A 13,783-nucleotide genomic window follows, 5' to 3' on the forward strand; every position below is an offset into this window, starting at 1 on the left:
GGGAGCTCAGGAGGCGCCCCCCGGCCCCCCCCCACGGGCGTGTCTTTTCCCTGCAGCTGTGTCCCTGCTGGCAGTCAGCCCTGCAGGCTCCAGGGCGACCCCCCAGGTCTTCCCGCTGAGCCGTTTTTCCAACACCCCCGATACAAAGGGTGCCCTCAATTCACTGCACAGGCAAGGGCTGTGCTCCCACCTGAGGCGCTCAGGACCAGGGTGGGTGGGAGCCCTGGAACACGGGAGGCAGGGGCCACTGGCCCCAAGGACTGGGAGGATGGACAGGGCTGGCCTGTGGCCCGAGCCCAGGGAGAACCAAGAAGGAAGCTCTCAGCCCAGTGCAGGGGCGATGGTCCCAACCACAGGGCATCAGAGAAGGACACTGGAGGGGTGTGCGGGCAGAGGTGGCCCAGAGGTTTGGCCGGGACCTGCCTGAAGTCTCTGGAAGGGGCTGGGGGGCAACAGCTACACCAGGTGCCCGTCAGGCGCCCGTGTCCTGTCCGTCCCCGAGAGTCTGCAGGCCAGCTCTGCCAGACCCTCTCTCGGAACAGAGGCCGGAATGCAGGGCGCTCACCCTTCTGTCCTGCCCCAGTGATGACGGGCTCCCAAGCCCACCTCCACCCCAATGCAAGGCAGGTGGCATCCTGGGTTCAGGTGGGCCTGGGAGGTGCAGACCAGCCCGAACATCTTCTGGTCAGGAAGTGAGGGCCCCTCCCTGGGAGCCTGAGAGTTCATGCCAGGGATGCTGCCGCACCTGGGTTAAAGGCTCAGGCCCTCCTGGCGACAGATAATCGGCTAACTCAAGGGGCAATTCCCTGGGAAGGGGCAATCCCTGGGTCCTGCCCGAGCCCCCATGGGGGTGCTAAGTAAACAGTCACGGGAGGAGAAAACCAGCAGCCCCTGCCTGTAGGACGGGCCCCCGCTCCAGGGACTTTGCTGCTATGTCTCGGTGGGTAGGCCTGCACCACCAGGGCTTCCTCCCCAGGAAGGAAGCCGACGTTCAACCCCTGACCCCCGAGCAGCACGTCCTGGGCCTTCAGGGTGACTCGGTCCACAAGCGTTGGCTCTGCTGGTGGCTCGGCTCCCAGCCCAGAGAGGGGGTTCCCCCTCCGCCAGGTGCCAGCTGCCTGTCCCCGGCCCTCTCCCAGGGTCTGTGCCTCTGGGTGAGCCTGGAGGCTGGACCTGCCGCCAGACCCTCCAGCCCACTTCCCCGGGCAGCCCCACACCTAGTTCTGAAGGTAAGAGGACCACCAAGATCCTGCCAGCGTTGACCCTTCTCCCAGAGATGGCCGAGGGGGGCTGCACCTGAGATGGGCCCCGGGGTTCCACCGTCCCCCCCGCCAGGCCCACAGTCTCACTCATGTTGGGGGTGACGATGACGAAGGGCCGCAGGTAGGTCCTCCGCAGGTTTCGGGCCACGTTGCTGAAATAGGCCTCGAAGCACCTCAGCAGCTGGGCGGTGCCCCCCTCGCTCCGCTGGATCTGCTCCCACGCGGCCCTGGTGCCCGGGGCCAGGAGGGCGCTGCCCGCCTGGACGACGTCCTGGTCAGACAGACACACAGACAGACGGCGCTCAGCTCATGTGAGCGGCTGGCCGGCGGAGGCCTGGCTGACACGCTGGGGCCCAGGCTCCAGAGAGCCTTTAGGTCACAGGACCAGGCCGGGCCAGGATCAGAAACCGCGAGGGGCTGTGGTCTCAGCTCCAAGGCAGGAGACACGTGTCGGGGGAAACCTTGCAGGAGGTTTCACCGTGTGCACCCCGAGACACAAAGGGGAGCAGGCGTGCGGAGACGCCCCGTTACAGCGGAACCCCCAGTCCCACCAGGAGAGCCTGGCCTGGCAACGGCCGCCCCGTCGCTGAGCCCACAGCAAGGCAGCCGAGGACACGCTGCGGGTTCCAGTTCGGTGACGCTCCCGCCCCGAACACCTCAGATGAACAGGGGGCAGCGTGGGGAGGACACTCGGGCTGTCACAGGGATTCAGGGGCCACAACCCAGGTGGAAACCAGGACGGAAAGCTTCTGTTTGCAAAGAACCGGAAGTGGGAACAAATCCCTGGGCCTAGACTCTCAGACCTGGACTGAAATACAGGTGCGGGAACACTGCCAAGGCCCTGAGGGCTCCGCATGGACAGGGGAGGTCCCCGGGGGCTCTGTGTGGACGGGGAGGCCTTCGAGAGGAGTGAAGGGGAAGCACGAGGCAATGCCACGCCTCACCCGCACCCCCGGCAAGAGCAGCTTATAAACTGGATGAATGAGCCTCTCCCCAGTTATGCTAAAGACACACCTCAGGGGCTGATCACTTAAAGACAAGACAGGACTATCTCTGCAGCAGGAGGCATCAAGCCGTGTGAGAGCAGGACCTCAGAGTTTGGAGAGGGGGTGTCCTGGCGCCCCCACTCTTATGGGTTGTGTGCCCTTGGTTCCCTGTGCCTCAGCTTCCTTAATTGTAAAGCAGGGCGACAGCTGAGCTTCATACAGGATGTGTGTGGGCATAAGTGGGCCGATCCCTGTAGCCCCCAGGACACTGGCGCGCACGCAGTGGTCAGCTGACAGCGGCACCGCTGTCGTCACCATCAGGCCCGTCCCTTTGCCAAGACGCTCCTAACACTTGGAAACCCTTTTGCTGGTCACTGAACTGGCCTGGTCTCACGTCTGAAAAGGGCAGTCTTGCCCTGAGGACACTGGGCCAGATGACCTTCCACGACCGAGCCAGGGCCCCCGGTCCAGCTCACCCCTGGACGTGTGGGGCTCTCTGCCCGCCGTCTTCCTACCTCGTGGAAGTCGGCATCCCGCGTGGCCGCCAGCTCGAAGCCCTGCTGGCTGCTCTCATGCAGCAGGACGCGGCCCAGCAGCTGGTAGGCCGTCCGCACGTCGTTGCCAAAGAGCGCGTCTGTGTGCCGCGTGGCGTTGCGTAGCGCCCGGGCCAGCCACAGGGACCGGTCACCGTCCATCCGCGTCTCGTTCCGGCTCAGCTTCTCGTTCTGGGTCGGGGAGCAAGCACCAGGTCGGCCCTGGGCCCTTCCCCTGACTCAGAATCCACTACTTTCCAGTGGAAATACCCTTGTCATAAAGGAACTTTAAAAATCCCCAAGCCCCAAAATGAACTTGGGCTGATGGCCATGGCACAAAAAAGGAGGGTCTGTCAGGCTAAAAAGCACTTGGAAAAAGACACCAGGTGGAAGAAGGGAGAGAGTATGACACCGTGAGTCATGGGCGGATGGCAAGGCGGGGGGCTCGGACGTGGGGACTCTGAGTCTGCAGAACCAGACGCAGGGTGGGATCTGGAAAGGGAAGAGGAGATGGCTGCCACGGTGCCCCAAACAGATGTGCTGTCTCCGGGCCCCGCCCAGCCTGGGACCAGCATGACCCGGCAGCCTGGAAACCCACCCTCTTCCTGCATGTCCCCAGGGTGCAGCCTACCATGGCTTTGAGGTCCACGAAGGAGACGGTGGTGCAGTTAAAGAGCTCTGGGGGCAGCCAGCCCTTCTCCCCGCTGCAGTGCCGTACCGCGTTTCCTAGGGAACAGAGAAGGACCCGCCAAGCCTGAAAGCTGAACTGTGAATGAACCCCTCGGCTGGCCCAGGGCCAGCAGGTGCCATAGCCACGAAGCCAACACTGCTCTTCCCTCAGACCTGGGAACACGTTGACAGCTGCCTGACATTCACAACCAGGCCTTACCGTTGGCCTGAGCTGCCCAGCAACTATGGATGGACACCTGAGCGAGTCCATGAAAAGAGAAATCGGCTGAGTGGTCCATCGAGCACCCACCGTGTCCACATGAGCTGCAAGCCCACCCGGATCCCACTCCGGGCTGGTGCTTTCTCTGCACTGACTCACCAGACCTCCCCCGGCCCCCTGCAGCCAGACGCAGCTACCATCCCCGTTTTACGATGAGATGCCAATGCTGTGAACGGCGAGGCAGCTTGTCCGAGCCTCCCCACCACCGTCCCCATCCCAGCCACTAGACTCTTTGTATTTTCATTGTGCTCTTTCCAGGTTTTATCATTTACAGCCGAGGAAAAAGTTATCTTATCCCCCCGATCACTTTGGCTAAAGGAACTATTTCAACACGAAACATCCAGTGAGTTCCGATGCCTCGGCCGGCTCTCCCGCAAGCCGCACGCCTCCGTCTAATATTCCGCCTGGAACGGATGCCACAAGCCACACCCCGCGGTACTTACCCACAGACCCTTTAGGGCACGGCACTGCGGCTGGCTGCCCGAACTTGGTCTGCGGCCACCAGATGCCAGCCTCAAATGCTCTGGGACAGCCGTTGTAAATCACTGGGGTACAGAGGAGAGAAGGCGCTCAGCCTGGCACATCCGTGCACACAGACGTGCAGCGTGCTCCACAGGCTCCTCCTGGACGGAGGCCCCGCCCCTGCCAAGAAGCGGACCCCTCGCACCCCCCATCGGTGTTAGAACAGGGGGAGGGGGGACGCAGGCTCCGACCCACGCCTCCTAACGGGCCAGTGGACAGAAGGCCAAGCAGACACAGCAGGACCAGGAGGCTGTCAGGCACCCCCACCACGCCCCAGGAGTGTGGGGTGCACACACACGCACACACGCACGCAGACGCAGACACATGCAGGCACACACACAGAGGCACACACGTGTGCACACGCACACATGCATGCACACAGACACATGCAGGCGCATGCACACACACACACGTAGACACATGTGCGCACACGCACACACCACACACGCATGCACATGCAGACACGTGCACACACACACACACAGTGGCCTGTCCCTGCCGTACAGCCTGAGAGGGTCAAGGGCAACGCGGACCTTCGCAGCCGAGGACCGTGACCTCGGCGAAAGGGTTGTCGCAGCGGTTGCACTGGCGGCCAATGACGCCAGGCTTGCAGCTGCACTGGCCAGTGTCCATGTCGCACGCGCGGCTGTGGGAGCCGTGCGGGAAGCAGTCACACGGCAGGCAGGTGTCCTTTGCCGTGGGCCTGTAGTAATTCTCCTGCAAGAGCCAGAAGCAGAGGCGGGACGTCAGACACCGCAGACAACCTACACCTGGAGGGCGTTTCCTGAGCAACGTCAGGGTTCCCGCCCCGCTCCCTGGCCTCCCGGCTGTCCTCCACCCACGGCCTCCAGGCCAGCGGCGCCTGGGGCCCCCAGGGCGGACGGGGCAGGTGTGTCCTCCAGGAAAACACGCCCTCTCTCACATCTCAGCAAACACCGTGAGCCACCGTCTGTCCTAAAAAGGATCAGTGATTCAAATGGAGATCTATGCACAAGGGTACCAGGATGGCTGATGGGGGTGTTTTTTTTTTTTAATTGTGAGAAATTAGAAGCCACCCGAACATCTGTCACCGGGCAGGGCAAGCTGATGGTCAAGAGCGTGGGCTTCAGTTCTGGGAAGTCCTGGATTTACGCCCAGCTTGGCCATTCACTGGCCACACTGCCCTTGCCAGGACACTTGGCTTCCCAAGGTCCAAGGGTCCCCGGCTAAAAACTGGGCAGACTTGTGGCCAGTGACAGAGGCTTCTGTGTCAGGCAGGTACACGGAACTGTCCCACAGGGGGCTCCAACTGTGTGTCTTCCAGTGCCTGAGAAGGCACTGCATGTGAGCAGTCACTCTGGGAGGGCACATGGTAGCACTGTCACTGTTTATATAGTCCTTTCTGCATTTTCTACAATTTTTGATGAAAAAAAAAAAAACCCTAGGCATGTTTCCCCCAGGTACCCTCTTCACTCTCCTGCCCTGCCCCCACCAGTGCCATGACCGCCATCTCACACCATGTGGTTTGCGTGGTCCTGATCTGCTAGGGCCCTTATGATTTTTCAGGCGACATCGGAGGCACGGTGGACACGCGGGACACGACGCATGTCAGACAGGGCGACGGGGAGCGTCAGAGGGCGCCGTGACGGCAGGTTCCCCTCTTGGGTCAGCAAGCCTGGCCGCGGGACAGCGCGTCCCTCCGAGCGGCTACTGTTGCGCACAGAATTCTCCTTTGGCATTCAAGTTGCCGGCAGCTCACGGCAGTTGTCGACACAACATTCTGAAGGTACGTGGAGTTTTCTGGGAGGCCCAGAGGGCCGGGGTTCCCTGTGCTTTGGACTGAGAACACGGCGGCTGTGCACGAGGATGACAGGCACCCGAGGCGAGGGAGTGGGCAAAGCTTTTCATATTTTAAATGTTGGTCGTCATTGGGGACTTCCCTGGTGATCCAGGGCCTAAGACTCCGCCCTCCCAATGCAGGGGGCCCGGGTTTGATCCCTGCAGGGAACTAGATCCCACATGCTGCAAGTAAGAGCTCGTATGCCGCAACTAAAGATCCCACACGCGGCAACGATCCTGCGTGCCGCAACTAAGACCCGGAGCAGGCAAATTAATTAATTAAATATTTTTTAAAATGTTGGTGATCATTGAGTGGTTTGATAAAAGACCAGGAAAATGACCGATCAGGAGAACCATGTTTGGTGACGAAGATGAGTCAAACTCACAGAAATTGCTTGGTTTCCCGTGACCGTGTGTGGGGCTGAGCCAGCTTACAGGTGAGAACCTGTAAGCTGTGCTCACCCACAGTGAACCCTGTGAGTACCCAAGTGTGTGTGTGTTCGTGTCCAGGTAGACGTGTGGGCGGGTGCGTGGGTGTGCACGCCCCGCCGTCTCCCTGGGTCCCTGCTGTCCGCCCGTGGCCGGGCCTCACCTTGCACTGGCACTGCCCGTTGGTCTTGTTGCAGTCGGGGTCGAAGCCTTTGCTGACAGCACAGTGGCAAGGCCCGCACACAGGGTTCCCCCACCAGCCTCTGGGGCATGGAAGGTCAATCCTGTTGGGAAATCAGATGGCAGACGGAAGGTGTACAGAACTGCCCTTTTTGGAACGAGAGGGATGATGGAGGCCTGGTTCTTGGCTGGACTAGTTATGGGCACCTCCCGCCCCCCTGAGTGGTCCGTTGCCCCCCTGCTGGCCCCCACCTGCAGGACTTAGCATTTTATGACCTATGCCCAGCCTTCCGGGGCCCAGCATCTGGAAGGCTTCTACCTACAATACTGTTACTTTAAAATAATTTGTTTGCTCACTTTTTTCTTCCACCTGCAAGATGCAGGTGAGTGCCCCAACCCAGCTTCCTATGAGCACCGTGTCAGTAAGTTCTCTCTGCTCAGCACCCCTACACCATGACGCTGGCCCACGAGGGACGGCGCTCAGGGACAACTAACCCACTGTCAGCCTGGCTCTTCACCCAGCCCCACCCAGCGCAGACCGAGCCCAGCTGCCCTGGGCAACCTTCTCCCGGGTCCCAGGCATCTGGCAGCCCAAGACCGGTGGGATTGGCAGCATCGATGCTTCCCAGGTCCCCTGGGTCAAATGCTGACCACATCCCCATGGATGCTGGGAGCAGCCTTTCCTGGGATGTGGAGCCTGCTTCAGTCAGCTCAGAGCAGCCCTGGGCTGGACACGGTGGGCTCAGAACCATCAGACCTGCCCAGTCCCGCCCCCTTGAGGTGCCCGGGCAGACCCTGAGACAGGCGACCTCCACGGTGCCCACGCCAGGTTCCTCCCCGCCCCGCCCAGCGGTGGCTGCTGTCTGTGGCTGTCACCCTACGCCCACTCCCCACCTGAGCGCTCACTTGAGTGCCCGCTGCTGACCCGTCTGCCTGGGGATGCCCCCCAAGTGTCCTTCAGGCTCCGCAAAATGAAACGCTGTCCTGTGTTTACTATCCTGGCTAACGGCATTCCATCCGCCCACCCGCCAGCCATCAACCTCTCCTACTCACTTGTTCACCTAACCAGCAATTATTAAGTACTGACTGTGTACACACTAGGGGCATAACAATGACCAGGATGGGCTGGGGCTCCAGGCTGGTGTTGATGGATCTACATCAACAGTGTGGGGATCCCAGAGGCTTGGTATCGCACCCCTTCCCGCTGTCTCCTCAGCCCTGCCTTGCAGGCATCGCCAGCCCTTGGGGACACCGCACGGCCTCCCAGCTGGTCCCTTTGCCTCTGCCTTCCGTCTGCTTCCACCACACTCCACCTGTGAGCTGGGGGCGCTCTGACACCCAGACCTGATCCTGCCCCTTTTCTGCGGAGCCCCTGCGGCCTCTACAAAGCCCAGCTCTGTTCCCGGTTTGCAGGCAGGCCCTCTACCCAGGCCTGTGCATCTCCCCGGCACAGAACATGCTGGGACAGCACACGCCAGCTCTGCCCGGGACCCACCCGCTGAGCTCCTTAGACCGGTCTCATCCCATCACTGCTCTCCGGCCCTGCCCCCTTGGTGTCCCCGCTGGAACGCCCCCTCCTTCAGCCCCGCTGACTCCCAACCCGCCATCATCCAACGGGCTGTGCGGTGCCGAGGGCAGTGCTGCATCCGGATCACGGGTGGGGTTACAGCACACACTCCGGTCCCCAGTGGACAAAAAGCAGGGCGAGGTGTTCCGGCCGGGTGGAGCAGGCTGGCACCGCGCGGCTTCTGCGCCAGGACGGCCCGGCACTGGCCAAGGACCGGCAACCTTCACCGCATCACGTCCCAAAGGGGCTGGAGTCTTGGTGTGTGAAGGACCTCGTGGCCCCGTCTGGGAGAAAGTGCTCATCTTGTGATGACTACACACCTGGACTGCGGGGCCTGGAGACCAAGATGCCCCCAGTGAATTACACCAGGACTCCACGCGCACAGCAGAGATGACTGCCACTCCCGACTTGAAAGATAAAGTGTTTTCTGTAATTACACTCATCTTCCCGTATCTCAGCGACTGCCTGCTCTGTGCACAGCTGGGCTCTTGATAAATGAGTTGTGCTGTGCGTTTCTGGGCTGGAAACATGCTCAGTGGGGTTAGTGTGAGATGACCAACTGGATTCTCGTTTATTTCATGCCGAACTGAAAAGGACGCGTCCTTGTTACCCTGAACCACATGTATTTGGGGGTCAAATAGCAAAGAGGAGACAACAGGTCAGGAGGAGAAGTAGCCACGTGGACCCTGAAAGCGAGGGCGTACTCTCACCTGTTCTCGCAGTACTGCCCGTAGTGGCCGGACCCACACTCACACACGTAGCCCCGCGGGGAGTCGGGGCTGTGCACACAGGCTGCCACGTGCTTGCAGGGGTTCACATGACACGCGTCCACACACTTCCTTCCAAAGTACCCTGCGGGGACAGGCCAGCGTTAGCCCACCCCAGGATCTGGCTTTGCGAGTCCGCTTTCCGGAGCGACACCCTCTGTGTTAGGATGTGCTAGCAATCTGCGGCTTCCCCAGGCCTCGACTTGCCATGCCACTCTGCAGAGGAAAGTGGCAAAGCCTCTCAGAGTCACAGGAAGCACGAACACTCGGGGGGTCAGACCTGGAAACGCAGAGATGAGGGCCTGCCTCCCAGGCCCCCCGGGAGGGCTCACAGCGGGTGGGTACCAGCTGAGGACAGCCACATCACCTCAAAATTCAGAGACAACCCCTGAACATATTATTTTTTAAATGTGCGCCTTTCACAGACTCTCCCTCATCTCAGTATATGCCCTGAGGATCCAACCGGGAGTGTCCCCTGTCCCCCACGTGAAGAAGACACAGGACACAGGGCCACTCCTTAGTTACGAAACAAAGCTCAGGGCGCCCCAGACCCCCAGAGAGGTGATGGGGGAGCCGCCGTCCAACTCGGCTTTCCACAATGTGTTTTAAACGCCAAAGGCGTCGCCCTCCACCGACGGGCACCAGGAAAGGGGGGCTGTGGGCGCCCACCTCTGTCGCAGATGCAGGAGTAGCCGTCCCAGGTGTCGTGGCAGTGGCTATGCTGCGGGCAGGGGCTAGAGGAGCAGGGGTCCTCCACGTCACAGCCATCCTTCACCCTGACCTTGAGGGCATCCTTCATGTTCAGCGTGGCGATATTGGTGGCCGTCTCCCCCATTCTCACACCCTGCGTTAAAGAAGGGCAGCCAGAGTTGGTGCTGGGGCCTTGGAGCTGGAGGAACCCCAGAAGGTAACCAGGGGTTAAGAGAACCCCAAATTCTCTTGGGTCCCTTGTTTTAAAAGCTATGCCTCATTTATCGAAAGGGCTGGGACTGGTGGGGGCATGGCAGGGATGAGGGGCACTTCTGCTCCCCCGAGGTGTGGATCCCAGGCAGGGGGACAGGCCACCCGGAGTGAAGACGGAATGATTCCATATTCCGATAATTCCATGGTGAGGGTCACGGAGAAAAAATAATGAGGATGATGGGCGAGCACGGCCACTGATGAAAGTGAGCAGGGAGCTCCCGGGAGGAGGGGGCACATGCTGAGGTGGGGGGCCACCCGTGCGAGGCACCTCGGGGCCAGATCGCCCGGGGGCAGGGCGGGGGCGCAGAGGAAGGAACTAAGGATTGACTTCCCTGCAGCGGGGCTGGGGTTTGGGGGCGCAGGCAGAAGCAGGGAGACATGAGCTCAACTACTTTATAAACAGCTCACTCCGGCTGCTGCTAGAACACCTGGTCTAGGGGACGAGCGTGAGACCCATCCAGGTGAGCACAGGGGGTGGGGCTGGTGCAGGCAGCGAAGGGCAGGTTCTGGAAGTGACATGAAGACAGAGCTGCAGGGGGCCGACCGTGGCGTGGCTGTGAGGGGAACTCGAGGGGAAGCCTGGGAGAGGAGGGGGCTCTAAGCAGGAAACTGGGTTTGCTGAAGCTGGGTTGGCGATTAGAGAAGTCATTCGTTTACTGAAAACTAACAGGATGACCAAGGACACCAACTGCGGTGCTGGCCACCCCTGAGCAGGACGCGGCGGGCCAGGGCCGGGCTCGGGGAGGGTACCTGCATGCAGCCCCGGAAACCGCGGCGCACGGAGACCTTGTCTTCAGACACGCCACCCACGATGAGGCTTCTCATTCTCAACCCGGGAAGCTGGTTCCCGATCTGCACCGTGTCCTGTGCAAAGAGAGGGGCTGCATGCACCATCTGGAAACGTCTGGCTGGAAAGAATTTGCTCAAAGGCTAAAAGGCAGTCACACCGGCAAGCCCCTCACAGCCTGAGGACGTCTGCCTCCAAACAGAGGGCCCAGCTCAGCCTTCTCCGTGGAGAACACGGCTGTTTGTGTGTGACGGGCAGGGTGCAGGAAGCCGTCAGAGGACATGTGTCCATGTCCCGGCCCAGCCAAGATGGGCATCTGGGGGGATGAGGGCAACCCTTCCATCTCTGTCGTGGGCACCGCCAACAAGCCACTGCGTGAAAAAGCTTGACAAACTAGAAAGTGGCAGCGAGTGGAAAACACGTCCACAGGGGCGGGAACCTAGAAGAGTCTCAGCTGGATCCTTAGGCTCAGGAAGGTGCACACGTAAAACACGGCAGTTTACTCCCAGAGCCAGGTGTAAGGTGAGCCTGGACTCCAAAAGCACTGAGGAATCACGAGTAGCCCCTGAAGCGCGTGAGGGTCCCGTAAAGATGCCTCCTGTTACCTGGCTGCAAACCTTGGAAATCCAGCGGGGCTCAGCAAGTGTCCTCTGAGTCGCCCTGCCTGGAATGCCACCTGCCCATCTGGGATGCGCAAACCTCTCTGGTGTCCCACAGCCCCCTCTGGAACCTGGATCTCACTGCCCCCCCACCCATATCCATCTCTGTACCCCGAGGCACAGCATGAGCGTGCAGCTGCGGCGCAAGCCAGCTTTGCTAAGAGAAACCTCTGCTGACGGCACCAATGGCATCGTGATGGGACGCACAGAGGGACCACGTCCAGGGCCTGACGCCAGGAGGTGACCATCTGGAAAGGGGATGAGGTGCAGCTTCCAGTGTCCTCAGGATAGGAGGAACATGAGACCCGAATTCAGGGAAGCCCAGAAAGCGCTTCCTCAAATCCACAAGGGCTCTGGCAGGGCCTGACACCTGGAGGGGTCGCTCTGTTTACCCACAGGCCCAGTGAAGGGGTCTGGGCTTCCCTGGTGGCGCAGCGTATAAGAATCCGCCTGCCAATGCAGGGGACACGGGTTCGATCCCTGGTCCAGGAAGATCCCACATGCTGCAGAGCAACTAAGCCCGCGAGCCACAACTACTGAAGCCCGCCTGCCTAGAGCCCGCGAGCCACAACTAGAGAAAGCCCGCACGTAGCAACGAAGACCCAGCACAGCAAAAAGTAAATAAATAAATAAAAATTAAAAAAATATATATATAGCACTGTGATGTACATAACGTGATACATTATGTACTGTGGTACAGCTACACTGGGATGTGCTAGTGGTTTCCCAGTGAAGGGGTCTGTTCCAAAGGGGGTACAGGTGCCCACTCACCTGGTCCACACCATAGTCCAAGGTCATGACTGCCAGGTACTTGATGTCTTTGCCCTCCTTGGCACTCTTCAGTTCTATCAACAGGTGGTGCCACGCCCCGTCAGTCACGCGTGACCTGGACAGTCTCATGGACACCACATCCGAGGGGCCGTGGGACACCTCAAACTGGACATAGTTGTTCAGGATCTGTAGGATGGGGAGAGCTACACTAGTCACTGAGGAGATGATGACAAAATACAAAATACGTTGCAATCACTTAAGTAACAAAGCCACGCAAACAGACTTACCACAGGCCACTGGATCAAAGATGGACTTAAAAATTAGGCAAAGTTTGATTTGCCGTTGCCTGTATGTAACATGCTTCAGAATTACATGCCTTCTTTTATGGTAAGAAGTGTCGAACGCTGACAGAGGTCAAGTGAGATAAAGCCCGTTGGACTTAAGTAAGGGGAACAACCACAGATGCAGGTGACTACTGGGCTCTTCTTTTTGGATGTAAATGTTTCACTTATGAGACAAGATTCAGGACACCATGTTCAAATATATGAATGAAAAAACAGAAATCAGCATTATAACTGGCCTAAGATGTTCAGGTTTTAAGAAAATGTAGCTGGGGCAATGCAGAGATCATGTTTCCCTTTCCCCAGTGAAGGACTGGGTAGTTTGGACCAACCCTCCTCCTGAGAACACCTACGAAAATGAGACGAAATGTTAAAGCACACCTGTCTGAGGCATCAGAGTGACCCAAGTCCCTGCAAGTTACAGAAGCACGACCAGGGAGAAAATGGGAATCTGCAGAAATAAGCTTAGCGCGTTGCCACGTGGTTGTCAGCGGGTTCTGGGAGGCACAGCTGAGGCTGACAGCTGTGCAAAGCTTTCTTGGTTCAAGAGGCTGGGAGGAGAGAAACTGGAATTCAGAGTCTGCCCAGGGTGGGGGCTGACGACCAGAAGCAAACATGCGGGATGCGACACCACCATCTTAGTTTCAAATTCTCTCTAGTTTTTCAACATGATGCCCAGCACTCAATCAAAAATAACCAAGTACGTGAGGAGACAGGACAGTGTGCTTGAAACAGACCCATGGGAATCCAGACGAGAGAATCATCAGACAGACTTGAAAATAGTAATGGGAACCACAGAGCTTTCAAGGAAACAGATTCAGGTACCAGTAGGCTCTTATTTCTGGCTCTAATTTTTCCATTTCATGAAATTAGACTCAAACTACCAAGTTTAAATACATGTAAGATTGTAAATCAACTATACTTCAATTAAAAAATACATGTGAGAAATATAAAAAAACAGCGTTGTAACTAATCTAAGATACTCATGTTTAAAGATAACTTCAATTTAAATAGCAGATTAAAAAAAAACAACTATTAGTGCACTGGTTAAAAGAGACATGCCTGAAATATAAGGAAACAGAAATGCTGAAAGGAGAAAGACAGAAAAAGGTGCATCACGTAAACACCAACGAAAAGAAAGCTGGTTTAGCTACATTAATACGAGACAAAGTAGACTTTAAGGCAAAAATAATTATGAGAGATAAAGAGGATTTTCATCATGATAACAGCCAATATTCCAGAAAGATAA

The 13,783-nt window shown here is 58.4% G+C and overlaps 1 protein-coding gene across 5 annotated transcripts in view; it reads right to left on the minus strand.

Moving 5' to 3' along the window:
* Positions 1 to 13,783, minus strand: part of CELSR1 (cadherin EGF LAG seven-pass G-type receptor 1) — a 159,744-nt gene that overhangs the window by 36,379 nt on the left and 109,582 nt on the right. For all 5 annotated transcript variants that reach the window (XR_016395084.1, XR_016395085.1, XM_089921461.1 and 2 more), the window contains exons 10-19: positions 12,194 to 12,379; positions 10,727 to 10,840; positions 9,683 to 9,857; positions 8,957 to 9,098; positions 6,663 to 6,783; positions 4,786 to 4,969; positions 4,174 to 4,275; positions 3,413 to 3,507; positions 2,764 to 2,973; positions 1,350 to 1,533 (exon numbers count right to left, since the gene is read on the minus strand). Coding sequence is in view for 3 of the 5 variants with exons in the window: in XM_089921461.1 (XP_089777587.1) it covers positions 1,350 to 1,533; positions 2,764 to 2,973; positions 3,413 to 3,507; positions 4,174 to 4,275; positions 4,786 to 4,969; positions 6,663 to 6,783; positions 8,957 to 9,098; positions 9,683 to 9,857; positions 10,727 to 10,840; positions 12,194 to 12,379 (1,513 nt within the window). In the remaining 2 variants the exon portion in view is untranslated. The remainder of the gene's footprint in view (positions 1 to 1,349; positions 1,534 to 2,763; positions 2,974 to 3,412; positions 3,508 to 4,173; positions 4,276 to 4,785; positions 4,970 to 6,662; positions 6,784 to 8,956; positions 9,099 to 9,682; positions 9,858 to 10,726; positions 10,841 to 12,193; positions 12,380 to 13,783) is intronic.

The sequence above is a fragment of the Delphinapterus leucas genome, chromosome 11 (assembly GCF_059928025.1).
Source record: "Delphinapterus leucas isolate spDelLeu-1000000601 "Yukka" chromosome 11, BTC_Dleu_Yukka2, whole genome shotgun sequence".
Classification (NCBI taxonomy): domain Eukaryota; kingdom Metazoa; phylum Chordata; class Mammalia; order Artiodactyla; family Monodontidae; genus Delphinapterus; species Delphinapterus leucas.